General features: G+C 40.8%; 1 protein-coding gene across 2 annotated transcripts; it reads left to right on the top strand.

Moving 5' to 3' along the window:
* Positions 1 to 207: 207 nt before the first annotated feature.
* Positions 208 to 26,725, top strand: lnx2a (ligand of numb-protein X 2a). 2 transcript variants are annotated; one of them, XM_036558678.1, is made up of 11 exons: positions 208 to 434; positions 5,210 to 5,730; positions 14,257 to 14,480; positions 15,864 to 16,001; positions 16,438 to 16,637; positions 17,737 to 18,114; positions 19,783 to 19,950; positions 21,059 to 21,236; positions 22,228 to 22,453; positions 24,665 to 24,823; positions 26,059 to 26,725. In XM_036558678.1, exons 2-11 carry the CDS (start codon positions 5,327 to 5,329, stop codon positions 26,192 to 26,194), a joined length of 2,211 nt encoding a protein of 736 aa, XP_036414571.1. In that variant the 5' UTR covers positions 208 to 434; positions 5,210 to 5,326; the 3' UTR covers positions 26,195 to 26,725. The 2 variants fall into 2 exon arrangements, with proteins under 2 accessions (XP_036414571.1, XP_036414570.1); XM_036558677.1 differs by having other exon boundaries at positions 15,843 to 16,001.
* Positions 26,726 to 26,803: the final 78 nt, after the last annotated feature.

The following is a 26,803-nucleotide window of genomic DNA, read 5'->3' as shown; positions in this document are numbered from 1 at the left end:
ATCATGGCTGGTTCCTGATCGGATTGTTAAATCGATTGCGACGAAATTCGTCACTATAGCAATAACATTAACACATGTATGGAACAAAATGTTACCAATTGGGAAAAGTCGTGATAACATATGAGAAATAAATGAAATACTAAGTGTGACGATACAAACAAAGCATGTAGGTCGTGTTTTGATCAGGCAGAGCAGAGGGCGCGATTTCGCTGCTCAGACCCACAGGCTGAGCGAGGCTGAACTGAAGTAGCGGAGAGAGAGAGAGTGAGAGAGCGAGAGAAAGAAAGAGAGAGAGAGAGAGAGGAGCTGGAGGGAGCCGATGGCCGAGACGGACGGAGCCTGCCGGGGGAGATCTGAGGGGCGGAGGGGCGGCTGAGCGGGGGCTGGGGTGGATGTGACTGAGAACTGGGTGACTGGAGCAAAAGCGCGAAGAGGTACGAGGACGCACGATATGGACGCTCCTGGAGGAGGATTGATTGGAGGGATGGAGGAGGTTGTGATGGGAGAACGGAGGATGTGTGAAGGGGAGAATGGGGTTTCTTTTTGATTGGGAGAATGGAGAACGTGTGATGGAGGAAGGGAGGCTGAACTGGATTCAGCTTGTATATTACATTAGGAGGGCTGTGTGATTGGAGGCTGTGTGATTGGGGGAATGTTTGTGTAGAGGTTGTCAGTAAGGCTGAATATTGCATTGGGGGATATGTTATGGGAGGAATGGAGACTGAACTGGACAGCATGTCTGAACTGGATAAAGCTTGTCAGGAATGCAAAAAAATTACATTAGAAGGCTGTGTTTGACTGCTGCAGGGGGGTAGGGGAATGGAGGCTGTATGTTTAGGGGAATGTTTGTGATGTCTGAACTGGATAGAGCTTGTTTTGATGCTAAGTAATACTATTATATTCTATTAGGAGGATGTGTCATGGGGTAATTGAGTAGGGAGCTGGACAGCATGTCTGAACTGGATAAATCTTGCCAGCAATGATAAAATATTGCATTAGGAAGCTGTGTGATTTGAGGAAATCAGGCTGTACGTTTAGGGCAGTGGAGGCTGTGTGGCTGGCTGAATGGACTCTTGTGTATTTGGGAGAAAGGAGACTGTGTGACTGGCGACACATCCTCCATTCCCTACACAGCCTCCAATGGCCTTTTGAAGTCAGACGTCATTATTCTGTCATGGTTTTTGATGCTCTTTCTGCTGCTGACTAAGACAGGAGCCTTCATTCTTCACATCATGGTAGGCTTCCTTCCAAAAATGACTGCACGTTCCTCAAACCAGCAGCAAATCATATAGTTGCTGCCTTCTGGAATGAAGTGGTAGTTTTAGGCCTAATTATAATACAAAACAGACTGACACAGTCATTCAGGGGCATGTTGTGATACTATGTAAGAAGATACATTATCCACAAAGGCCTCAGCTTAAGGGAAAACAAAGAGATACAGCCAGAACAGAGTGGCCTTGAAGCAGTGACTGTTGCTCAGCCCCCCCATACAAACACATCCTCCATGAAGAAAGTGCTGCCCGAGACAAAAAAAAAGAGAACAGTTAATTTCTCCTGGATCTCACCCAAAGGCCATTAAGTGTTCCTGTTCTCTTATGTAACGGAATCCCTCGCTGTGCCATGCACTGTTTAAAATAGGACGAGAGTTAAGTGCATTGGTGGTGCTTCATTTACAACAATGCACAGCGATGCCCGCGCTCAAGGCCGCCGTGCACTTGCAATACGCTTGTGCTTGTATGTGTGATGAGATGATGACAGGGCTTTGTTATTCGAACAGAGGAGCCTTGTGTCCTCATGAATTATTCATATCCAGCTGCAAAGATAAAGAGACAGAGACAGGTAGTCAGAGAGGCACAGACGCAGCAGACGTCGTCCGCTCTGCTGCTCAGAAGGATCACACAGATAGTGGAGATGTGGGCTTTTGGTCTCCATAGATGCATGTGAGGGGTGAAAGGTAGCTCTGGGTGATGCTGTCGTATTCAAAAGTGGGAACACCCTTGGTCAAATGACCTGTTTTGTTGATTTTCTAAGTGAAATAAGTAAGTAAAAGAACATACAATATAAAATGTGCTGTAACTTTTGCACGGGACCCGTTATGTCCGATATATTGAAATCAGCGAATAAACACTCATTGTGCAATAAAATGTGCAGACGTGTGTTTCTGTACACGACGTGTTAACATCCTCTATAGACATTTTCAGTTAGAAAATCAACAAAACAATTTGTAATGTGACCTGGGGTGCACAAACTTTTGCACAAGACTGTATATGAAATAATTCATACCAATATTGGTGACACATAACAATAATGTTTTTGTGATATTTTTGTGATATTGATAGACAACAACGCTAATAACAGTGACCATTTTCCAACCTCTCTTTATCCCTTAGAATTAAATAGGCTGTTTCCATTACTGTGCCTTGAAGACTGATGCAAATGAGCTCTGTTCTGATTGGCTGCTCTGTTCATTCAAAAAGCAGTCCAGGCTGAAACACTCACTAAATCATTAGCATGAATGAATGCAACTGCTGAAGACTGAGTAGTCTGTGTGCATGTGAGTAGGCTAATATATGTAAATGTGTTGGTTTTGTGACATCACAAAAACGATAAATTCAAAACAGCTTCATTTTCTTATATGGACTTTATGGACTGGGTCATGAAACTGTAACCACTTTTACATACTGCATCAGCCTCTTTTATTTAAAAAAATGAGAAAAAATATGATATAGGCACTTTAAAAAAGCAGAACAACAAAATAGTCCATTCTAAACGAGTGGTGTCTGGTTTCTAAGACATTCTTTTCACATACCAGCACTGAGGAAGAATGGAATTATTAACTTTATTAATGCCAACTTAAATATCATCTGATACTGTGACATATTTAGAAAATATCGTGACACACTGTTTACAAGTAGTGCATTTTGTGCAGACCTTAAATGAGTCTGTTTAATAAAACCGGATATGTGATTCTTCATGTTGTTGTTATTAGGCACCTCTTTAATGATTTAGCTGTTGATTAATCTGAGTGTTTAGTATAATATGAGGTTTAGTCTTGTTCAGTCTTCTATCATTCTCATTCACACTTTGTCCACAAAATTAATGTCTTAAATCATTTACTTAAGTCGCATCTTTATCATTCGTTCTCATCCTCTTATATCTATGCTATTATCCTCTAATCTGTTTATCTTTCATCTGCTATTTTCTTTCTTTCTTTCTTTCTTTCTTTCTTTCTTTCTTTCTTTCTTTATGTGTCTCTCATCATTGACAGCTTTTTCTGTCATCTTCAACTGCTTGTCTATTGTTTGTTAACCCATTTTCCTTCTTTCTTTCTTTGTCTTTCTTTCTTTCTTTGTAGTCCTCTTTTTAACTCCTTTCTCACTGCTTATCTACTTGTCTATGCTTTCCATTTTCTTTCTTTCTTTCTTTCTTTTTTTCTTTCTTTCTTTTTCTTTCTCTCCTTCACATTTTTTTCTCTCCTGTCTCCTTATCTCTCCATTACATTTTCTTTTTTCTTTCTCTTTCTTTCTCTCAATCATGTTCTTTTTTATCACCTGTCATCCATTGCTTGTCTTTCTGTTCACTTTTCTTTCTTTCCTTCCTTTTTCTTTTTTTAATTCATTTTCATAAATTTTCTCCTTTCTTTTTCTTTCTTTCTTTCTTTCTTTCTTTCTTATCCTTGCCTTTCTTTTTCTCTCCTGTCTAGTCATCTATCCATCCATTCTTTCGTTCATCTTCAACCTCTTTTTCTCTGTTGTCATATCTCTTGTCTATTTCTGTTTATTCCATCTTTCTTTCATCATCCTTTTTCTCTCTTCTTATTTCTTGTCTATTTTTGTTCATTCCATGTCTTTCTTTCTCTCTCTCTCTCTCTCTCTCTCTCTCTCTCTCTCTCTCTCTCTCTCTCTCTCTCTCTCTCTCTCTCTCTCACTCAATCCTAGATAATTCCCTCTCTGTTGGATTGGAGGGATTCAGTGGGTGAGAGAGTGAGAGATTACACTGTCAGATTAGTGTAGAGGAGTAACCTCACACAGCCACATGCCATCATCTCACACCACACACTTACTGAGCCTCTCTCTCTCTCTCTCTCTCTCTCTCTCTCTCTCTATCAGAAATCATAATCTCTCTACCTTTCTACCTGCTGACTGCTCGCTGCATTAGCCTGTCTGTTTCTGTGTGTATCCGTTTGTGCAGACTGTATCAGACTACTGCACTCGGCACTTCATTCACAGTCTGACTGGCTTAGTGTTTTACTACACTGTTCTGTTCTGCTATTCATATTCAGACTTTATATGTAATATTAAAGGAATTAATCTATTAAAAACTGTTCTTGGTTAATCGGTCTGGTGATTAGTTCACAATTTGTTGATAGACATGGTTTCCGCAGGGCAGTATAAAACCATACTCAGCAGTCTGGACGTTCTCTATAAGAGGGAGCTATTAGCACTCATTTTTCTTTTGAATTACAGCGTTCAGTATAGTGTTGGTATTAGAAATGCAGCCTATCGGATACGGAGACAGAGGAATCTGACCAGATTTACTAAATTATACTAGATGATACTAAATGATACTAAAGTACAAAATGTATATCTTTTTACATTTTATATAGTGATGTTGAAATAACTTCATTAAGTGTACATAAACGCCTATATGAATCAGCTAAACCGGTTAGCTAGCCTGATATCTCTGTGTTTTCCACTTTCCGGCTACCAGCTAGTAATAAATTCTCAGAAACAACAGAGAGTCTCAGAAACAACATAAGCAAGTGATTACTCAGCATAGTGTGAGGCACATGTGTGTGTAGTTTGCACAAAGCTAACCTGCTAACTACAAGCTTTCATTATTTGCTAGCTACATTAGCCTTGTAGCTAAAAGCAAAAGAAGCAAACTGCAGACACCAAATGTGTCTACATTTGGAATGAGAGGAAAATCTGTGAATTCCTTTAGTTCAGCATGGCAGGGCTGAAAAAAACAACGAAACCAGTAAATGTTTTTGTTGGTTCCTGATGGTTTTGTAACGTGTTTTGGCTTTTCTTGATAGGTTGATATCATAATGTAAAAGATCCTGCAGGTTTAACAGGTGACCTGTGACTGATTCTAGATGCATTTGATAGTTTTCTAAAGATGTTCTACAGGAAACGAGTGCATTACAATGGTCTTTCTGTCTGTTGTCTAATCATCCAATCTAATGCAATCTCTTTTGCTCCTCCAGGGGGATGCCACTCTGTCTGCCGGGGGGCGGCCGTCCTCTGCCTGACTCCTTTTGAGGCCTATGGTGCGGACGCCCCCATAAACAATCACTCAAGTGTGTATTTGAAGCCTGCGAGCAATGGGCAGTCTGGGCGAAGGTGTAGACGCTGGAGTGGTCAGTGAGGCTCTGTTGGACGCGCTGTGTCCAGAATGTGGTCAGATTCACCGGTCCTGGGAGAATCACCTGTACAATTACCGTCTGGAGGTGGACGATGACCTGGTGTGCCACATCTGCCTGCAGCCGCTGGTTCAGCCTCTGGACACTCCATGCGGTCACACGTTCTGTGCCCGTTGTCTGCGCAGCTTCCTGCAGGAGCGAGACTTCTGCCCGCTGGACCGTGCCCGGCTGCAACTGCACGGCTGCAGACGCTCCAGCATCCTGGTGCACAAACTGCTGGATAAACTGTCCGTCACCTGCCCACTCACACCGGCCTGCACACTTAGCATGCCCCGCTGTGACCTGGAGGCTCATCTCAAACACAGGTACGTGGAAACAAAGGCGAAGATTTGTTTACCTGTATGTCATGATAACATATATGGCCCTACATGTATAGCTTGTACTAATTGTCCATTTTGACTGGAAATTAAATAACTGAAGGGTGGTCTCTGATTTTTGCACAGTACCTAAATGTAATAACAATATGTCCCATTTCTATTATATGTAGGTAAAGACCTATATCTAAAACTATCTTAAGAACAATGTTATAATAAGCCCCACGAAGGTATATTACAGCACCTGCACTGCACACATATTATTATAATATCCAGGTCATTGAGATACTGTTATTATTGCTTAATAGGTACATATTAATACTAATTATTATTGCTACTGTATTGTGTTTTATTCCTGGTGTTCTATCTAAATCATAGCAAGTATAGCAACCTGCTTAGTCACGTTTTCACAGAGCCATTACATGCCTTAACTGTGCACTGGAGCAGAAACACAGATATTGTAAAAGATTCATGAGTATTATGCAACCTCTGTGATGCTATTTTTGCAGTTCTCAGAAGGGATGAGATTTTTACTCTAAGAAGAGCTGTAGACATCACCCAGTACATCAGTGCTGACATGAGAGTGCACAGTTCAGACACAGCTTGTGAGAGCACCCACTCACCTTGTAGGGGGTATTTTAATACAAAGCACAGCTGAAGCAGAAGCATGTGTCCACTGGAGTGTACTGGGACAGGGAGTACAGCGTGAGTTTCAGTTTTATCTTCGCGCCTAGGGATGAGCGTTATGACAAAAATATAATAGTACTTTCACAGTACACAGTCTATATCAAGATATTTTGCTTTTTTGGGTTGATCAGCGAGTGATCAGTTGGTCAGTTGGTAAAAATAAATGAAAAAACAAGATGCATAATTGGCTGACATCCAATTAGCTACTTGTTACTGTGCAGTTTATGTAGTTGCTGTACTCTGGTTAGCATTGTTGACAGGCTCTTTGTAATTGGCATCTGTCTTTTATAGAGCTGGGCGATATGGCCAAAAATGTTATCACGATAAACAAAATTCATATCGTTCGATATCGATACATACCGCGATAAATGTCAAATCATTATTTCTTTCAAGTGTGAAGGCTGATTTTGGCTCCTGGGGGGTTAACTGCTTTAGTTTAAGGGGTGAACCGCAAAATATCAACATCAGACAAACGGAGTCCCCCTTTTAGGTACGTTTAAACTGAAAGCGATGCTTCTGTGTCGTGTTTGATCTACAGTATCATCAATTCTCCGTGTTGTGGAGTGACGGAGCGCTGCTTCAAGTTAGCCAGCTGCTAAAAACAGCTAGCCTGGAAAGATAGCGCTCTCCCGCTCTCCAATGCCTCACAGCTTCCTCAGTTTACTTTAGTTCAAATCAGGGCTGTAATTTACATGAACCCACTTCTTTCTTTCACTTTCGTTGCTTGTGAATGCACTAATACTAAAATATGACTGTCCGAGCGCTGTAACAGCGCTGTAGTTGTGAGAATTGTGATTGTGATTTAACGCTGCTAAAGCTGGTTGGGTGAGTTCGCTGTAGGTCAGTACAGTTATGCCTCTGACCTCGTCACTCACACTCGGTCACAGGAGAACAGATCACCGGTCGCTCCACTCAAACAGGGAATGTATAACTCCGCGTTTCAGACGTTGCTAAAGACTCATCTTACTCGTGGCCCCCTCCCTCTCTAATCATGTAGAAAACTCAGAAGTGCGCCCTCTCCTGGCGACAGCAGAGTAGTGTCGCTTTCCTTGCAGTAGAAAACGCCACCAAGGCTTTCACTAGAACGTGAAAGTGTGAGAACAGTGTATTATATCGAACATTTATCGAACATTGTCGTATCGCTCCATCGAGGAAAAGTTACATCGTGATAATTATCGTTAGCGTTTTATCGCCCTAGTTTTTATGATACATGCAGTTATTCAGTGTAGAAGTACTAACCATACTCATGATATACTCAGAAATGTAATACATCATAATAACAGGATGTAATGTTTCACAGAATTCGTTATTCTATTCTGTATGATACATTGATGTCCTGATTTGATACGTTTTTGGACACAGCCGTAATAAAGAGTGGCACTTATCCTGCACTTATGCGATACAGATTGAAATAATATGTTATATTGTTACATCCCCACAATTACAATAATATAGCATTATATTGCTCACCTCTAGAAGACATTTTTATTTGACATTTTGACATTGTCATGATTTAAACTACTGCTCTGAGAGAACAGGGCAAAACCTTTGACAGTCATGCAATTTGGAAGCCCCTGCTAAATCTCTTTTAATGAAACATGTAGTTGTTCAGTGGTCTAAAGGTACTGACGATGACCCATGATATACTCAGAAAAGCATATTTTGATGCTTATTTTGAACACCACATCTTTTCAAACTGCAGCTAATGCAATATCATTGGATAGTTAAACAGCTAAACATGCTTAGAGGAGAACACTTACTGCCAATTCTATTACATCAGCTAACAGATGCATGCATTGGCTAAGTGCTGAGTGATGGGGGAGAGGGAGAACTATCCCACCCACCCAGAGACAGCCAGGAAAATTATGCTCTCTTGCATTCCTGGTTACGGATGGCTGTGGCATCATTGGGTATAGAACTCACGATTTCCCAACAGTAGGGCTAACATGGGCTAAGCCACTTGGGACCCTAATAATGCTAACATTTAAGCAATAGGAATTTGTTATTGTGAAGGACATCATGGGTGTGATTTGGTCGAAGTAGATCATTATAATTTACCTTCTTTATCACCGATAGAGCCATAAGACCGTGGGACTATCAGGCTCAGCTCAGTTTTTTTGGTAGTTGCAAGATCAACCTGAATGTTGTTTTATTTCAGTCAGTCTGTAAAACATTTCACAGCTCTTCTTATTTTATTTGCTGAAGTGAATTCTGTGCGTTTCTGTCTGATTCCCGGTTGTTTAGTTTTTCCGTCATAGCTGCTGACCGAAAAGCTTGCTTGGGAGCAACGTCAACGCCAGCGAATCGTTACTTAACAGCCAGTGTTCAGCAGAACGATACAGATATTGTGAAAAAATTTGCTGCTATGACAAATAATATCATGAGGAGAACATATTTCATCCAATCAGATTGTGTGGTCAGAACTGACTGATGTATAAATCACCATATTGCCCACCGCCACTCATGCCCTGTGTGTTTGAGGGAAGTGATCCTAGTTCCAAGACCCCACCAGTGTTTTTAAGTGGTGGATGGGTATCAGTCTAGTTCCTTACTCTAGAGTGGAGTCCCAAACAGGGCTGATCTGACATCCCATCAGAGGATTATTTGCCCCTCAGTCATGTGACAGCAGATTAGTGGTTCCTGCGGCATGTGCTGGCTCCCCGCAGCCCCATGTTTCTCTGCAGCCATGCTGGGAAACTTCAACTCCAGAGACCTTTTCAACCATTTCTTCTGCGAGACTGCCAAGGGCAACCCAGGACTATGGTGAGTGGCTAAAATCACACCGGATGTTTAGTTAGTTGAGGTTTGGCTGGACCTCGTGGTTTTCGAGTAGTGTGTGATTAGTTGGATGGCTTGCTGGATCAGCGGTTGGGCTGCAGCATGAACTGAGCTGTGGTGCTGTTGGATATGCTCAGGTTTGGCTTGCATTGCGGCTGGCACAAATCCCTTGGTGGTACGTGCCAAACGTCTGTGGCTGAGTTGGGATTCAATGAAGAGGCTTTGAGGACAAACTGTAGGCTTCCAGTAAGATTCTTCAGTTTGCATGCATCTTATACACTTAAAAAAGATGGTTCTTGGCATGATTAAATGGTTCTTTGCATTGTGAAAGGGTTCTTCGGGTTGACAGAGAATGTGTTACATATGGTTCAGTATAGAACCTTTTTGAAAAGTGTTCTATGTAGCCCCAAAAAGGATTCTTTAATTGTTATGATGTCAAGCTTTTTTGGTGCTAAATAAAAACCTTTTTAAAAAGGTTCTGTATAGAACCATACATAACAAATTCCCCATCAATCTGAAGAACGGTTTCACAATGCAAAGAACCATTTAATCATGCCAAAGGTTCTTTGAGTGTTCATGGTTCTATATAGAACCATTTTCTTTACTAAAGATCCCTTGAAGAAGTTTTTTTAAGAGTGTACCTTTCAGTATTTCCAAATAGACCTTCAAAGATGTACAGTATTATTTTTAGGATTTCAAAACAAACCTTCACCATGAAAGATGACTCAAAATAAAAACTACAAAATCACCAAGTCATTTAGGTAATCTGTTCTTTTTGGTTGGAAAATGATCTGCCAAGGATCTTGTAATCGATCCCTTTTATAATCTAAGATTTGTTGCCTAGTTTCAAGATGTTTGCACTGTTTTTGTATTGCCTCTTGTTGCAGTGAATAGTATCAGGATCTGCATGTAGCAAGGCCCCTGAGATCATGGGGGATTTACTGTAATGAGCTCTGTTCAACATGCAGAGAAAGAAGGAGCTGGGAATTTTCAAAAAACTCTCGAGGAAGGTGCTGGAGGCTTTAGGCTGTCCTGAAAACTGTGGAGCTCTGGATACAAAAGCCAATTGTCAGAGATACAAAGAACTACATTTAAAAGCTCCAAACACTTTGTTTAGGTTCATTTGCAAACAATGGGTTCAACCCTCTATTATTCAGACTCACAATGAGGTAGAACAGACTTCATTGGAAAATAGGGGGTCTTATGGTTCATTTTATGGTTAAGATGTAAACATAGTTATTACATGAAATGGTTATGAATATATCACCTGACATCAGAGACATTGTTTATTGATCATTCTGAGATCAGCTTTTGGCCTAAAACATTTTTTTAATCCATTCATGACAGAGGGTTACATACAGGGTGTTGTAAGGCAAAGAAAACTTATTTTTTCAGATTTACCACTATTTTTCCATCATCAACATTACATGTAAAAACTCAGAAGGAACATGTAGGTTATCTGATGGTTTTGGAAGGTAAATAAAATGGCTATATTTGTGTTGTAGACATGGTTCCTGGTCACCACCACTGTGAAGAAATCTGAGCTGGAAAGCTTCCTGGCGATGCACTATTTTGTATCAAACCACTCTGAATGGGTTTGTTTACATCTCACTCTCTGAATTAGGCAGAAATCTTGAAAAATCACAGGAATTCCCCTTTAACAAGCCCATATCTTGGTAAACAGACTTTAGGGTCTGTGATAACATTGTTAAAAGTTTTAAAAAGAACCGCTTACTCCCCAGTCAGTGCATAAAAACTAAGCTACAAAAACTGCTGTTTTGAAGTCATCATATTTGTGAAGTCACAATTTTGAAGACTTTTACATTTAGGATGTGCACGAGTGCTGCTCAAGGTCACAGTATTGGAATACTGAAATAACTAATTGGGTACTCGTTCCACTTCATCATAGTAAGATGGAGATAAGCGACTAACAATTCAATGAAACGCTTTTATGTTGTACTGTAAAATATTACAGTTTTGCCTGTATTTGTGAGTAAATCTGTATATAACATTGTGCTGCTGCGAAACATGTTTGCATAAATGTGAGCATGCTGCCAAGGTCGCGTTGTTAGGGACGTAACTGAGAAGGCAGGGACAGCGTGGTTGTATTGCTAAAGATTATATATAAGGTAGACAAACATGGTGCACGCAGAGCCAGTTTATGAGGAGACTGGCCTCTTCCTATTTCCCCCATTATATCAAAAACAGGACAGCAATGTGCTAGAGGGCACCCGCGAGTCCTCAATAAATGAGGGTGAATGGAGCTAAACGGCTAAAAAAGAAGTTAAAATAGTTTCTAATCACTTGCCCAGAACTTTACATTAATTTTAGAAAGTAGCAGGATGCATTTCACTAAAAAAGCAAAGAAAACTGATCTGTATGTTTCCTTTTTTCTACAGCAAACGGGTTTTGGGCAGCAGAACGCTAATATTACTGCTACTGAGAGCTGATTGGTTGGCAAGCGGATAATCGTAATAATCGTTTGCTGAAAAGTTAGGTGATATATTGGTGATATATGGTGAATTTCCTGCTGGTGTGAAAGGGGCTTGAATCTCTATCGTCTGCTTAAAGGGGGAACGGGCCCCCCCTCCCTCTCACCAAAACCACATGACCACGTCCCCGGAAATATTTTGACATGGTGGCTCTTGCTTCATGAATCCCGTCTGATATTGCTAACTAGGCTAAATTTAAACGACTAAACGTGTGTGTGTGTTTGTGTGTATACACTATTTGGACAAAAGTATTGGGACACCTACACATCACACCTACCGGAGCTTTTATGACATCCCATTCTAAATCCATAGGCATTAATATGGAGTTGGTCCCCCTTTTTGCAGCAGTAACAGCTTCCACTCTTCTGGGAAGCTTTCTACAAGATTTTGGAGTGTGTCTGTAGGAATTCTTGCTCATTCATTCAGAAGAGCATTTGTGAGGTCAGGCACTGATGTTGGATGAGAGGGCCTGGCTCGCGATCTCTGTTCTAGTTCATCCCAAAGGTGTTTGATGGGGTTGAGGTCAGGGCTCACCCAGCCTTTATGGACCTTGCTTTGTGCACTGGGGCTCAGTCATGCTGGAACAGAAAAGGTTCTTCCTCAAACTGTTCCCACAAAGTTGGAAGCATAGAATTGTCCAAAATGTCTTGGTATGTTGAAACATTAAGATTTTCCTTCACTGGAACTAAGGGGTCTAGGCCAACCCCTGAAAAACAACCCCATATCATTATCCCTCCTCCACCAAACTTTACAGTTGGAACAATGTAGTCAGGCAGGTAACGTTCTCCTGGCAATCGCCAAACCCAGACTTGTCGATCAGACTGCCAGAGAGAGAAACGTGATTCGTCACTCCTAATTAAAACACCTGAACACAACTGAATGAAACATCTGAATTTAATGATCAAAAGGTGTGTCCCAATACTTTTGTCCATATAGTGTATGTATGTGATGCTAAAACACTCAAATATTTAATATGTCCACCCATTCAGTCTATAGCCGTTTAGCTCCACCCTTTCACAACGAAGTGATGCGGCATGTTGGTACTACAGACTGTAACAGAGTTGTTGGAATGAACGTGGGGAAAATGTTGTGCTGTTCCTGTATTTTGGAAAGCAAATGGATCATTGCAGATCTGCAAAGGATCCACAAATCAAAAAGGAGCAGCTGAAGTTTATTTTTTTCTAACTTCCTTGAGGATTTCAGCCTGAGCTTAATACTTTGTTCTGTACATTTCAGCCCAGGCATGGTTTGAAACAAGGCACAATACAGTCAGAGGAGAGGCCATTTTCATATACTCTGTTTGCCATAACGGCACAGTAACAGCACAGCCTGTTTATGAAATAATGAGTAGTAAAACGGTAATGGAAAAATGACTTTACAGATCGCTGATTATAACATCCACTGTATTGTGGGCCACTGAGGTATCTGCTTTGTTAGCCTTTAAACTCTCCACCTCATGTCACGACACTCTGGACCCTGGTCCAACAGTGGTGAGCGATATGAAATCGACTGATATGAATTTCATACCAACAGACATTTTGAATATCTTTCATTTGTTATTAATGCATTTTTTTATTCGTTCCATTTGAATTTTTATGCCTTCATTCAAACATAATTTAGACTAAGTTTTTAAATGGTTTAACAGTCGTGCATATTGTAATAAATACGGCAACATGACAGTTTTAGAATATACTGTGGCTGCCTCGCCTACTTACTGAGTAATCAATTGCTTCCATTAACTGACTGAGAGACTGAGTCAAGTGTCTATTAGTAAATGAAAAGTGTAAATCCTCCCAACTGGAATTGAATAAGAACACATAGTGCTCTCTAACGCTCTGCTTTCACTGACTCTTTCAAGGTAAATATTGTAAGAGGAGAGCACTGAATTGTAATTCTTGGAATAAGCATCAGCTTTTGCTGAGTGGCAGTTAGAGTGCTGCAGTTTTTCTTTTTTTTTTTCATTTTTAATCACTTATTAAACCCTCAAACTCTAAGGACACACAGGCACGTCCACACTCATAACTACATAACTTATGTAAGTTTAATGGTTACTGAATAATTAATAGAAGTTACTGGATAAATAAAGCTTAAGATTAAAAACTAGGGTAGAGTTTAAGGGATTCTTTTCCACATGTTTACAGATCAGTGTTTGTAGATCTGGACAAGATCTTATAGATCATGGGTGTATGTGTTTATCATAGATTTTCAGGAGAAAAATGTCCTGATTTTGTACCAAACAAAAGAGGAAAAGCAAGAATAATGTACACGACCAACAACATGATATAGGCTTTGTAATGTACTACATGTTCGTTTGTTTTTTTTTCAACTAAAAACGAAAAGCGATTTATTTAATGATATGGGTTAGATATAGGATTTATATAAATATATATATATTTAATATTTTATATTTTTTTATATTTTTATATCATATTTTTTTATATATAACTGTAAAGTTACCATTTTGGAGAATGTTATTATTACATATAGGTACTTCTAGGTATATATGGGGGGCCCCATGACCTGACATTATATAAAAACAAACCTATGCATCTGTGTGCAGGTGTCCTGGGACTCAAAGTCAGAGGGCAGTTCTGGAGCCCACGCGGGTGGATTGTGTCGACGACAGGGCGATGGTGACTGACCCTTCCAAATCAACACAGACTGAGCTGAGGGAGAGCAGCTCGTCCCCTCCAGCCGGCTCCAACGCCTGCAGCACTATGACTATGTGGACGGATGAGCCAGGAGTAGACAACCCTGCCTTCGAGGAGAGCACAGAGGAGGACAGTGAGTTACCTCAGTAATGACCATGTGTGACAAAAGTTTGGGGACACCTACATTTTCAAAACCTCCAGTAGCTGTAAGTGCTGCACACACTCAGTCTTCAAAGGAACACTCAGGAATGCTTGGAAAAACTTGTATGAAGAAAGTGTGTGCAGCGGTTATATATATTTACTTCTTTTTTTTGGTTTTTATTTACTGTTATAAATATTTGTAGTACTGTGAAAAAATCAGATACACCATTTATTTCCAGTCAAAACAGCAGTTAAGTATATTTTCAGATATTTCTGAGAAGATTAGATATAAGACAATCCACTTGCATAAGGAAGTCAAAAGTCAATGAAAAAAAACATGAGTTTTCAAAAGTGGAGTTCACAAGGCCTGGTAGACCACCTGGTAGTCCCCATTGGATAAACAGCAACTTCCACTGTGAGAAGACGACTCAGCGCTATGGGGCAGATTTACTAAAAGAGGCTCTAATTACACAAAATCTGCTTACACTGCTCTGCGGGTGGCCAGTTAAGAGAGTTATGTACTGTCAGTATTTACTATCAGCCTTGGTTAATCATAATATGTGCTTTATTAAAGTGGTTTTTCCAAGTATTTAGCCCTTTCAGAGGGAAACTCCTAAAAAGCCATATGGAATGTGGTAAAAGCGCAAGAGAGCAGTGATCACCCCTTTCCTCTCATTATGTGCACTGTTCATTAAATCACAGCGGCCACTAGAAGTGCCAGAATGGAGTCTGTGATAGTGTAAAGTGTTAGTAAATCTGCCCTTAAGGGTTTGAAAGGATGTATAGCTGTCAAGATTTTTGCTTCTGAGAAAAGGAAATAAACAAAAAAGAAGAAAAATCGCAAATCAAACAAGAAGCTGCTGCTGTTCTCAGAAAAATGGACTGACCACCCCAGAATCCAGACCTCAGCATCACTGAACATGTTTAGGTTTACTTGAATAATGGGAAGCAGAAAATGTAACCAACTTCTAAGACAGAACTTTGGAGGTGTAGAGAAAGATCCCTGCAGATTTCTTTGAAAAAAACTGAAAGCAAGTCTCCAGAGAAGAATGGAAGCCTAAATAAAGGCAAAGTGTGGACACAGTACATGCTGAAAAATGTTCATTTTTATTTACTTGTTGTGGCTTCTGTGTAATTTACTGTTAAATGTTTTATTTCACTGATGCTGAAAAGTGAATAACTTAATAATTGTATGACATAATTTACATCAAAATAAGCTTGCTTAGTCTTTAATCTGTAAAGTTATTGCAAAGTGACAAAGAAAACATACTCATTTGTGTTAAAAAGTTTTAGAAAATGAAAAAGCTAGGTGTCCCCAAACTGTGCAGTAAAGGCATTTCTGTATATTTGACAGACCTGCGGCCTGTTTCTTTAGGTGTCCATGGTTTGGAGTGTGTCCCGACTCGTGTGAAGCGTCCTCTCAGTAACCCCTGCATCCACCTGCTCCGGACAGGAAGCTCCGCCTCCTCTGGCTGGGACTTCGTTGAGTCTCTGCCTTTATCAGCTGAGGAGGGTATGACTTTACTCCAACTTTTCTCCTGCTCAGTTTCATATTAGGCCTGAACAGCATTGACATAGTAGTAGTGTTTTGATTAAATTACTACATATTGTGATTGTGATATGCCTTGATTCAATAATGTAGTATAGTTAAAATAATTGGCTTTTTTGGATTACATGACATTAATCAAAACACCCACTTAAAAACATCTAGACCTGAAAGTGGTCCAGATGCAAACACTGATTGTTTAGAGGTCTGTTTGTATATTACATCCTTCTGCAAAGGCTGACATTGTGCTAACAATTAATAATAAAAAATAATATACTGAGAAAAAAAAATAATATACTGTGCAGCCCCGTTCCGTATTATATCCATTCAAGCTCCATCTATGCAGCCTATAATGTGAATGGTAGGTGATGTTTTTGATTAATGCTGTTTTTGTGGCTCCTAGGTTGTGTGAAGCTTCCCTCTTTGCCGGAAGGTGAAATCACCACCATTGAGGTCCATCGTGCGAACCCCTATGTAGAGTTGGGTATCAGTATTGTTGGGGGCAACGAAACCCCCCTCATAAACATTGTAATCCAGGAGGTGTATCGAGATGGCGTCATTGCTCGGGATGGGAGGCTGCTGGCTGGTGACCAAATATTACAGGTAATGCGATCTACTACATTTCCATTTACAGTTTGCAAACTGGTTGGACTCCTTATTGAATAGAACTGGGCCAAAAAAGGTTCTGTAGTGTTTGAATGCTGCTGCTGTGTTTGTCAGCATAGCTATTTATAGAACAGCCTGACAGTCCTTTGAGCACTCAGTCAGTAAATCTGCACGTTCTGTAGCCGTGTTGCTGTTTAATGGCAGCAGCAGATGTCTTTGTATACTAGAGATGGGCTTTTTATCTAATTAACTAACATTTTTGCTTTTGGAATATTCAGTTTTCAAAATTAATAGTATCCTCTTGTTCCAACAAGGTTTAACATTAGGTTATTGTGAAATTAATCTACTGGTTTATTGGCTTTAGTGATTTATCTTTGTGTTTTTTTTTGTGTTATGTGATTTAACAGATCAGTTGAGGTGGTGAACGATAACTTATAACACCAAATTACACTGTACGAATTTGTCCTATTTTTGTTTGAAATATTTCCATAAACAGCTCCACTTAGATGTAGCTGTTTCGTTTAACATGAGGCATAGCATCAACTGCTTGCGTCCCAACATTCTCAGGGGTCCTACATTGAAATACCCATTTAAGTAAACAAATGCTCAGATGACATTGGATATCTAGTTTTTTGCATAATCTTATTTACTTTTATAAGTGGAAATTTATCCAATTGTTGAGATAAAGTAAGTTTTGTTTGGGTACTATTGTGCCATACAACACCCTGTTTATATCGATTCTCCATAGTGGTATTTTGGAAAATATATTTAGTTTCGCTTATCTCAAAACTGTTCTAAATGTCTTCAGACAATGTATTTGTAGCCATTTAGTGTAATAGTGTAATAATTCCTGTGAGGTAGCTTTTTGAGGCACTGCTTCAGACGTCTGGTTCCTATCACCACCAATGTGAACAAATCTGACTCTGTAACTCTCTCTAGAACGGAGCATTTCACAGCAAACCACTCTGAATGACTTAGTTTACATCTTATTGAATTAATCATGCAGAAATTTTGAAAAATCTGTGGAACTCAGCTTTAAAACACTATTTTGTTCACAATATACATGTATGTATTTATGTCATTCCTGGGTGTGTAGGTGAATAACGTGGACATCAGTAACACACCTCATAACTTTGCTCGCTCCACGCTGGCCCGGCCATGTGCGACGCTGCAGCTGACAGTGCTGAGAGAACGCCGCTGTACAGCCCGGCCCCCCACAGCCGCTCCGGCCCCAACCTCACCAGAGGGCAGCCCCGCCAGCCTACGCATCACTCTGCACAAGCGAGAGTCCAGCGAGCAGCTCGGCATCAAACTGGTGCGGCGCACAGATGAGGCGGGTGTGTTTGTGCTGGACCTGCTGGACGGGGGCCTGGCCGCCAAGGATGGACGTTTGCGCAGCAACGACAGAGTACTGGCGGTCAACGAGCATGACCTGAGACACGGAACACCTGAACAAGCTGCACAGATCATACAGGTAGATATAGAGAAAGAGAGAAAGAGGCCTCTTTTTTGACCAGATTGTTCATTAGATTTGAGCCACTTTTATATGTGCTTTGAGATCACATACATATCCTACACATGGCCATGCAACTGTAAAGAGATTTTTAACAACACAACTTCACTGCACACATAACCATCACTGTGGCTAGGACATCAGCAGCTACTTTGATTAGTTAATAAACTGAACAGGACCTTTAAGGTTTGTTCATACTAAGGACTTCTAGGCCTTCAGAGAAGGTGTAATGATTTCTGGGAACTAAAAAATGCATGCCTGTCATTTTAAGTTCATTTAAGTTCACTAGAATCATGCTTGTATTTAAACTCAACAAGTATTACCGTGCTACTCCCATTTATTTGGCAAGTTAACACGATATGTAGGTAGATATAGCTGAGCGAGCTCTCCTACTGGTTAGGACCTCAAGAACTGAAAAGAAGGCCTAATGCATTAGATTAACTATCAGCATAATAAATAATAAATGTGACAGAGCAATCAACCAGTCACGTTTTGATTTCCAGTAGACAAGACCATTTTTGTGAGAAAAAGCATCACTCTAGCTCTTCTGGAAGTTCTAGATATGTCACAGACTGTGAATATGAGCAGCAGTCAAATCAGTAGGTTGCTAGAAATGGAAAACAGTGGCAGCAGCTCTATACCAGGCCTCTCTCCTGAAGGAGTCAGTGTGAAACTGCTACAAGGTAAAACATGCTAATATGTCTGTCACAAGCTTCACGTAAAACATGGATGTCTTTTAAAGGCTTCAAATGTCTGTGTTTAATCTAGAACTGCCAACAAATGGTAATACAAATTGTCGTTAGCTTAGCACCAACAAACTACTAGAATCCCATAGGGACGCTAATAGTTTGTTAGTGGTAGTTTTAAAATGTATGGCCTGAATTGAAGGCCTAGATCTAATAGTCAGGGTGTGCCACTGCTAATAACACATATAGGTCACTTAAACTATCAAATCTCCTGAACAAAAAGGTGGAAATGAGGAGGCTCGTTGGCTAAGCCATTCTGCACAAAGCTTGCCAAGCCAAGGAGTTTTTTGTAGGAATGAACAGATTAACGGATCAGATTAATTGATTATTAGTCAATTAATCCACATAAATAATTAAATCTAATATTTGCGGCCAAAAAATGGAGTCAAGTCAGTAAGAGGTAAGTCGTTACCTCACTCTAGGTTGGAGGTCACTTTAAAAAGTTAAATGAAAAATAAACAACGGGAATATACAATATTACATTATCAACAGTGTCGAATAACTGTTTTAGCCTCAGACCAATCCATATAAATCGCCCTGAACCTCACTAGCAGTAATTTGGACGATGTTCATGTATATCCAGGCCAATTCAGCAAAAGATCACATGCTGAAAGCTTGCCCTAGCACACAAATCCGATCAGGTAAAGAAAGGAAGTAAATCTGATTTGAGATTTACTCCCCGCAGTCTGGATGCTGACTAGGTGACCTGCTTCTGTCTGGCTGGCTGTGTGGAGCACACGGGGACAGCAGCAGGACACAGCAAGGCCGAGCACGCTATGAGCAACCATTACAGTGCTTCAGCAGTAAAGTATTAAGCCTTAAGTAAGCTACCATTAGCTGCTGATATTGTCTTTGTAGTTAATTGTCCATTGTCACCCTTCAGGCCAGTGGAGAGAGGGTCAATCTGCTGATCAGCCGGCCGGTCAAGCAAACCATGGCCGTACATACGGGCCGTGAAAGCTGGTGCCATGAACATTTCCTGCCTCTCCCTCGCACGGCTGCGCCGAGTCCAGCGCCTAGTCTACAGCTCACCCGCTCCTCCACCCACAGGGTGAGTGAGGAAACAACATGTACTGCAGTTAGCTGATTATGAATCATTACAATACTCTATAATGTTCATATGATAAATACAGTCATTCCACATTGCAGTACGCTGCAGGAAACATAGGGGGTGATATGGCTTCTACTGTTTGACTGCAAGAATCACTTGTTTCACAGAAAAGACTTTGAATAATGGTGGCAAAGCAACAGGAAACAGCAGAAGGCATAATGGTTCGGGTATTCAGTTAATTGAATAGTGGTGAATTAGTCGATAGATTAATCCGTCATAGAAATAATCATTAGTTGCTAGTTGCTGCTTTCAGGTTCTATTTCCTTCCTTTCCACTATGGAGACTACGGATGCAACTAATAATTGGTTCTATAATCGATTAAACTATTATTCGATTAATCGACTAATCTAACCATTATGTCTTCTTCAGTTTTCTGTAGTGTGTCAAACTGGCAACGTGTATCATATGAACGTTATAAAGCAATATAGAGCGTTTTCAGGTAAACAAAGCAGAGTGAAAGGAAAGGGGAGAAAGTATAATGGTTCAGTAATAATCAAATAGTCAGTAATCGAGAGAGACTAGTCAGTAGATTAATCTGTAAAAGAAAGAAATGGGTTACAGCCTTAATAGCAGGTTCTGTTTCAGGCTACAGCTAACAATTATTTCTATAATCAGTTAACCTATCGACTATTGTTCGATTAATCGGCTAATCTTTTATGGCTTCTTTGTTTCCTTTTTCCTGTAGTGTACCGCAAGAGTATCATAGTGTACTTTTTTTAGGTGAACGAAGCATCAACATTAAAAATTCATTTCATTTTTTCATAATCAAAGCTGTTAACATTAGAGTGCCCACTATTATAGGAGCTCTTGGTTTGCCTCCTGTCTTCCCTCACGAACACAGTTTTAATTACTGCTATTGGATGGATCAATGATGTGATCGACTGTGTAGAAGAGCCAGTGCTGACACTCCAGGGATAACAGGAATAACATTCCGAAAGGCCATCTGAGTCAGGATCAATGCCACTTAAGGAAAAGGATTTCCTTCTTTTTTTCTGATCCAGTTCTGGGAAAGATTTACATTGTAAGTCTTTTTATGTGTGTGTTTTAGGACCTCTCTCAGTGTGTGACCTGCAAAGAGAAACACATCACTGTGAAGAAAGAGCCCCATGAGTCGCTGGGGATGACTGTGGCTGGGGGACGGGGCAGTAAGAGCGGGGAGCTGCCCATCTTCGTGACCAGTGTCCAACCGCATGGCTGCCTCTCACGGGACGGCAGAATCAAACGAGGTTAATGACACCACCATCCTCTCTTAGCCTGCTTCCCCTGTCATTTGTATTCATTGTATCCATGTCTCATCGTTACACTACAGTTTTACACCATGACAGCGATATTTAATGCTGTCAATACTATAACTGAGTTTCTATGATTTCAATACTGTCTTTATTTACAACTGATTTCATGACCATTAAAGCAACCCTTAGCCAAGGCCTCTCTTAAAGGGGAATTTCACCAACATTTCTGCATAATTCTAATCAGTGAGATGGAAACTAAGTGAAGGTGATAGAAAAGAAGGTTGTTGATGTCTGCATGCAAATGTAGCCATTTTATTTACTATTCAAAAATAATTTCTTGTAATAACTTTCAGTGATGCAGCTTTTAAAGGCTTTAAACTCTTCAGCTGTCTGGTTCCTTTCACCACCACAGTGAACAATTCTGACCTGTAGGTTTCTCTACCGTGCACCATTTCACATCAAACCACTCTGAATGACTTTGACTTTTTACATCTTAACCATGTAATTATGTAGAGAATTTGAAAACTTGATGGAATTTCCCTTTAACTCTTTAAGGACCAGTTTGACTAAAAATGTAATTTACGCAGTTTTTTCCTTACCCAGAGCGTAGTTGACCAGACATTATATATTCAAAGTTTGCTTCTTTAGTTTTATCTTGGAACAACAAGGCTAACGTAGCTAAAAATTACTGGACTCTTACAGTTATTAGGTTATCTTGAGAAACTTACTTATGTGGTTTCTGATACACTGTTATCTATAAAAATGGACAAAGAACAGAAAAAAATTCAGACCTCAAATGGCTGCTACTACTCTTTTCAGCTAGGTGACATACTTTTGTCAGCTTCAGACACCCGTCTTAGCTGATCAACAACATTTGAGCTAAGGAGAAAACTGCAAATTAGATTTTTCACAAAATAGTTCCTTTATTCTTCTGGTTTTGTCTCTTTAAGCTTGGCTAAATAGCCTTAGTTTCATTCCCACTCAGGGGACGTACTGCTGAGCATTAACGGTCAAGACCTGACCTGCCTGAGCCACAGTGAAGCAGTGGGCACCCTCAAGTCCAGCGCCGCCTCCAGCTCCGTCCAGCTGAGGGCGTTGGAGGTCAGCACGGTGGACGAGCCGGGTCAAGACGAAGGGCTGCTGCCACACCACGAGAGCGACTATGATGCCAGCTGGTCGCCATCTTGGGTCATGTGGCTTGGCCTCCCCAGGTGAGGATTACGCTCAGTGAGTATCAGAGCTTACAGGAATAATTCTGTGGGTAATAAATTGTCCCCTTACCCCAAATGTAGTCTATCAGCCAAGACATGTTTGGAGTCTGAAGTTTGCTTCATTAGTTTGCTTCACAGTTACGAGGCTAATGCAGCTAACAAGTAATGTAAGCTTGTATCTCAACGTTTAGGATGGTGCTAACTGCCTAACCTAAATCATCATTTGCCTCAAAGCACAACTAAAAAAGTACTTCATGCCTTCATCCTTCCTAATTGCACAAACCTCTTCCGTATCAGCTGAGAAGCCATCAAAACTGAGGTGAAGTTGTTTTGCTGGGAGCTTGTTTTTTTGCTTGGGTACGCAGCAAAAGCTCTTCTTTTTTATTTGGCTATTGTTATTATTGTTGTTTTAGCGGAACCTAATGAACCCAGCAACAAGTAATTTCAGTGGAAAAAATAACCTGAAGTGTAAAAAGGGCCTATTCATCCACTGCGATAAAGACGTCCTCGCTGCTGGCATAGCCACTGATGTAGAGGCTAGCAGTGACGTTATCTATGTGGCTTCTTCATTGGCCAACTAGCAAAAACATTTCAAACTGCCCCAAAGTGCTTGTAATTTTTCAAATTTCCTCCCACCTTCAAGAAAGATCATCAGAAGGGGGTTTTCCCATCTTTAAGCTGGAAAATCGTGCTCTAGACCACTGTAGGACCGCTATAGAATGAGAGTTAGCATGTTTACAACAGGTGTAGTAATGACTAAATGCTTCATTTTGACTGGGGTGCCTGTTTAAGTAATGTCAGATAGACTTATTTGTGTGGTATAGCGTACTATTGTACTGTCATACTATAAAAATGAACTCAGGTACAGTAAAAATTCAGGCTGCTACTACTGTTTTTAGCTACTTTTGTCCATTTTTATAGTTAACAGTATGTCATACAGAGTCAGAAACCACATAAGTCTATTTGAGATTACTTAACAACTAAACATGGTTTAAGGCAACTGTGTGACAGTTGCTACATTAGCTACATTAGCTACATTAACAACATTAGCTTTTTTTGCACTGGAGCTATAAAGCTAATGTAACCTAGCTAACAAGTAAGCTCACACAGTTGCCTTAAACCATGTTTATCCTGTGCAAAACTAAAAAGCAACTTCAGACAGCAAGCATGTCTTGGCTGATCGACTACACTGGAGATAAGGGGAAAATTGTGCACATTTTCACTAAACTATTCCTTTAATGAAGGAATGCTGAAAGATGCAGGGCGATGAGGGAGCGAGGGAGGATGAAGCATGCTGCTTTTAGCTTGCCTGTTCCTCAAAGCAGAAACACAGGCACAGATTCGTGGCTTAATTGGATGTACTTTCCGAGCTGTGCGTTTCTTTTTTTGGACCGGTAACAATTGCTCCGTTGGGATGCTTGAAAATAGCCGCCTCACCTTGGTGAGCAGCGATCCAAATAAATGTGCACCGGTGAAAGCGAGGTGGCCTGGGCCTTGAGTGTGCCAGGTTTTAAGTTCACCTACTTATTTCACGTGTCCTTAGCCGAGTGTCATCCGATGTAAAGGGACAAGGAAGTGGAGCTATTTAGATTAAGAGGACTTGGGCAAGCGTTTGTATAAAGTCTGAGCTTTAGTGTTCTGGAGATTTATTCCATTCTGATCAGACCAGAGGGATTATGTGTGCTGCTGGATCATCGGCTAAAAGTGGCATGATGTGAAATCTCTCCCTCTCTCATCTCTCTTTCTTTCCCTTTTGCTGTCTTCCTCCCCCTTTTCTCTTTCTTCCTCCTTCTTCCCCCTTTTTTCTCATTTCTTCTGTTTCACCCTGCTTCTTTCACTCTTGCTTGAGCTCAGACTGATGCTGAAACACAGAGGGCTTTCAGTCCCATCTCCTCCGTCTCTCATTCACTACTCCTCTCTCTCTTCCGCCATCCCCCTCTCCTCCCTGCCCTTCTGTCTCCTTCCCTTCTCTTGTCGTTGTGCCAAACCCTCTCCATCCAATCTTCCCTCTCTCCCCTCCTTCTCCCCATCCCAGTCTGCAGCTGTCCCTTCTTCTTTGTCCATCTGTGGACCTGACTTTCATTTCCTGCTGTAAACCCCTTTTTTCCGACCCAGATTCCTTCCACTCTTTCACCATGCTGGTATTTGTTCACTCTTTCTCCAACGTACGCTAATGCCTTACCAATCTCTCTTTCTCTTTATGTGACTCAGCTACCTACACAGTAGCCACGAGATTGTCCTGCGCCGAAGTCACCCCGGCAGCTGGGGGTTCAGTATTGTCGGGGGTTATGAGGAAAACCACAGCAACCAGGCATTCTTCATCAAAACCATCGTGCTAGGAACTCCTGCGTATTATGATGGCCGGTTGAAGTGAGTGAACAGTTCATAAACACAATCAAACAAATTTGTCGGCACAATTATAAGACTGCCCTCTTTTTTGCTGTGAAAGGGCCCATTTCACGGAAAACTGACTTTTTTAATAAGCTCCATTCACTCACTAGTCCATGTATGGAAACTGAGCCCAGTTTTGAATTCATAATGGTTGTAGTATCAAAACCATGAAAACATTTACACATAGCTGACAATTTAGCCTCCAAGCATGTCTCAGCCATTCGACTACATCTGGGGTAAGTGGGAATTCGATTTTTCGCCAAACCATTCCTTTAATTATAAGGCATTAACAGGTGTTAGAATTTGGTCATGTAAAAATAATGCGTACATAAAAGAGCACAAATGTAGAATGTAGGTCAGGGGTAGGCAACATGCGGCACTTTCACTGCCCTTTTGCGGCTCTACAGCAGAATTAGATTTGTAGGTAAAAATAAAATAATCCTCCTTTGCAGTAAAATAAAGCTCTGTCGATCGTTCTAACACTGTTTTAACGATAAATGGTCTTAAACGCTGGAATTAATATATAACTGCTAATTTGCCCTTTAACCCTGAAGGATGGCACGCAGACTGCTGGTCACCATAGCAACACAGACAAGAATCTCGCCTAGCTAGTAGCTAGTAACAAAAAGGCAAAGAGAAAGATTTAAGACAAATATCGATAATTTGGGGACAAATACATTTATTTGCACCTATAAGCACTTTCCTTATATGTTAAATCTGCAATGAGAAACTGTCAAACACTAAAAAGTCACGGAGCTGAAGTCAGCTTCTCATTCATCATATAAGGTGGAAAGAAGCTGGTAAATGAGGGCTGAACATGAAGAGACATTTTTCAAGAAACTGTTCTGCTTTTGCAGAAAAGTTTCCTCCTAGAGATGTGAGAAAAACAGCTATAGCTGAGCTAAAGCTTAAAGCAGAGCAAAGTAAGTCTGCGTTTTGGTTTATATTGTATTTTTAGCCTATACTAGTACATTAGCACATACTGAGACATATTTACAGCCAAGATGTAAAATGTACATAAAATGTTGTGGTTTTAAGGACAAAGTGGCTCTTCTTAACTGTTAATTTGAGTTGCTGACCCCTAATAAAGGTCCTTCAAATATATGGTTGAAACATATCTGAATCTGCACCTATCACTCTTACTAAAAAACAAACATTGACAAATTGTTTAATCGTATCATGATACTGAGTCAGATTCTTGTCTTTGGCCTCAGGTGTGGTGACATGATTGTGGCGGTGAATGGCCTGCCAACAGCAGGCATGAGTCATTCGGCCCTGGTGCCCATGCTGAAGGAGCAGCGCAGCCGCTTGGCGCTCACCGTAGTCTCCTGGCCTGGCAGCCTGGCGTAACCTCTCATCTAAGAATTTGATCCGTCCCGTGTCCGTCAGTCCGTCCCCTTTCTCCACCAGAGGCGTCATACTGTCAATGTGAACTTGAATGCTTCACTCGATGCTGAATAAACCAGGCCTTAGAAAACCCTGCCACGCCCATGAGGCCACACCCCCCCAGAGAGCAGCCTTAAGGCCGTCCCACCACTATGCTGGCCAGCGGTCCGCCCTGCTGGGGGTTTTATATATAGATATATGTTATCTCTATGTGTTGTGCGAGAGTGAATGTGTGCGAGTGAGAGCAAGAGTGTGTGTGTATAAATGTGTACGTGTACAGGTGTTTAATAAATAATTCTTTCCCACAGAAAACGTGTGCGATCTAAGAGTCTGTGTTCAAAGTGAATGTATGGCTGCAGCTTAAAGCAGTGATTCAACCAAAACGCTCATCTGCAGCAACAGTGTGACCATATTCTATATTTTTGTTTTCAAAAAAGAGAACACTGAGGACAAAAGGGTGGCACGAGGAAAACTGTACAAAGCAAATGTCAAAATCAAAGCAAAAGCAAATCCCGACGGGACACACTTTTTACGTCCCAAAAGAGGACATGTCCTGGAAAAAGAGTACATATT

Source organism: Colossoma macropomum, unplaced genomic scaffold, assembly GCF_904425465.1.
Source record: "Colossoma macropomum unplaced genomic scaffold, Colossoma_macropomum, whole genome shotgun sequence".
Lineage (NCBI taxonomy): Eukaryota > Metazoa > Chordata > Actinopteri > Characiformes > Serrasalmidae > Colossoma > Colossoma macropomum.
Note: the sequence above shows the minus strand (reverse complement) of the source record. Positions and strands in the feature narration are given on the sequence as shown.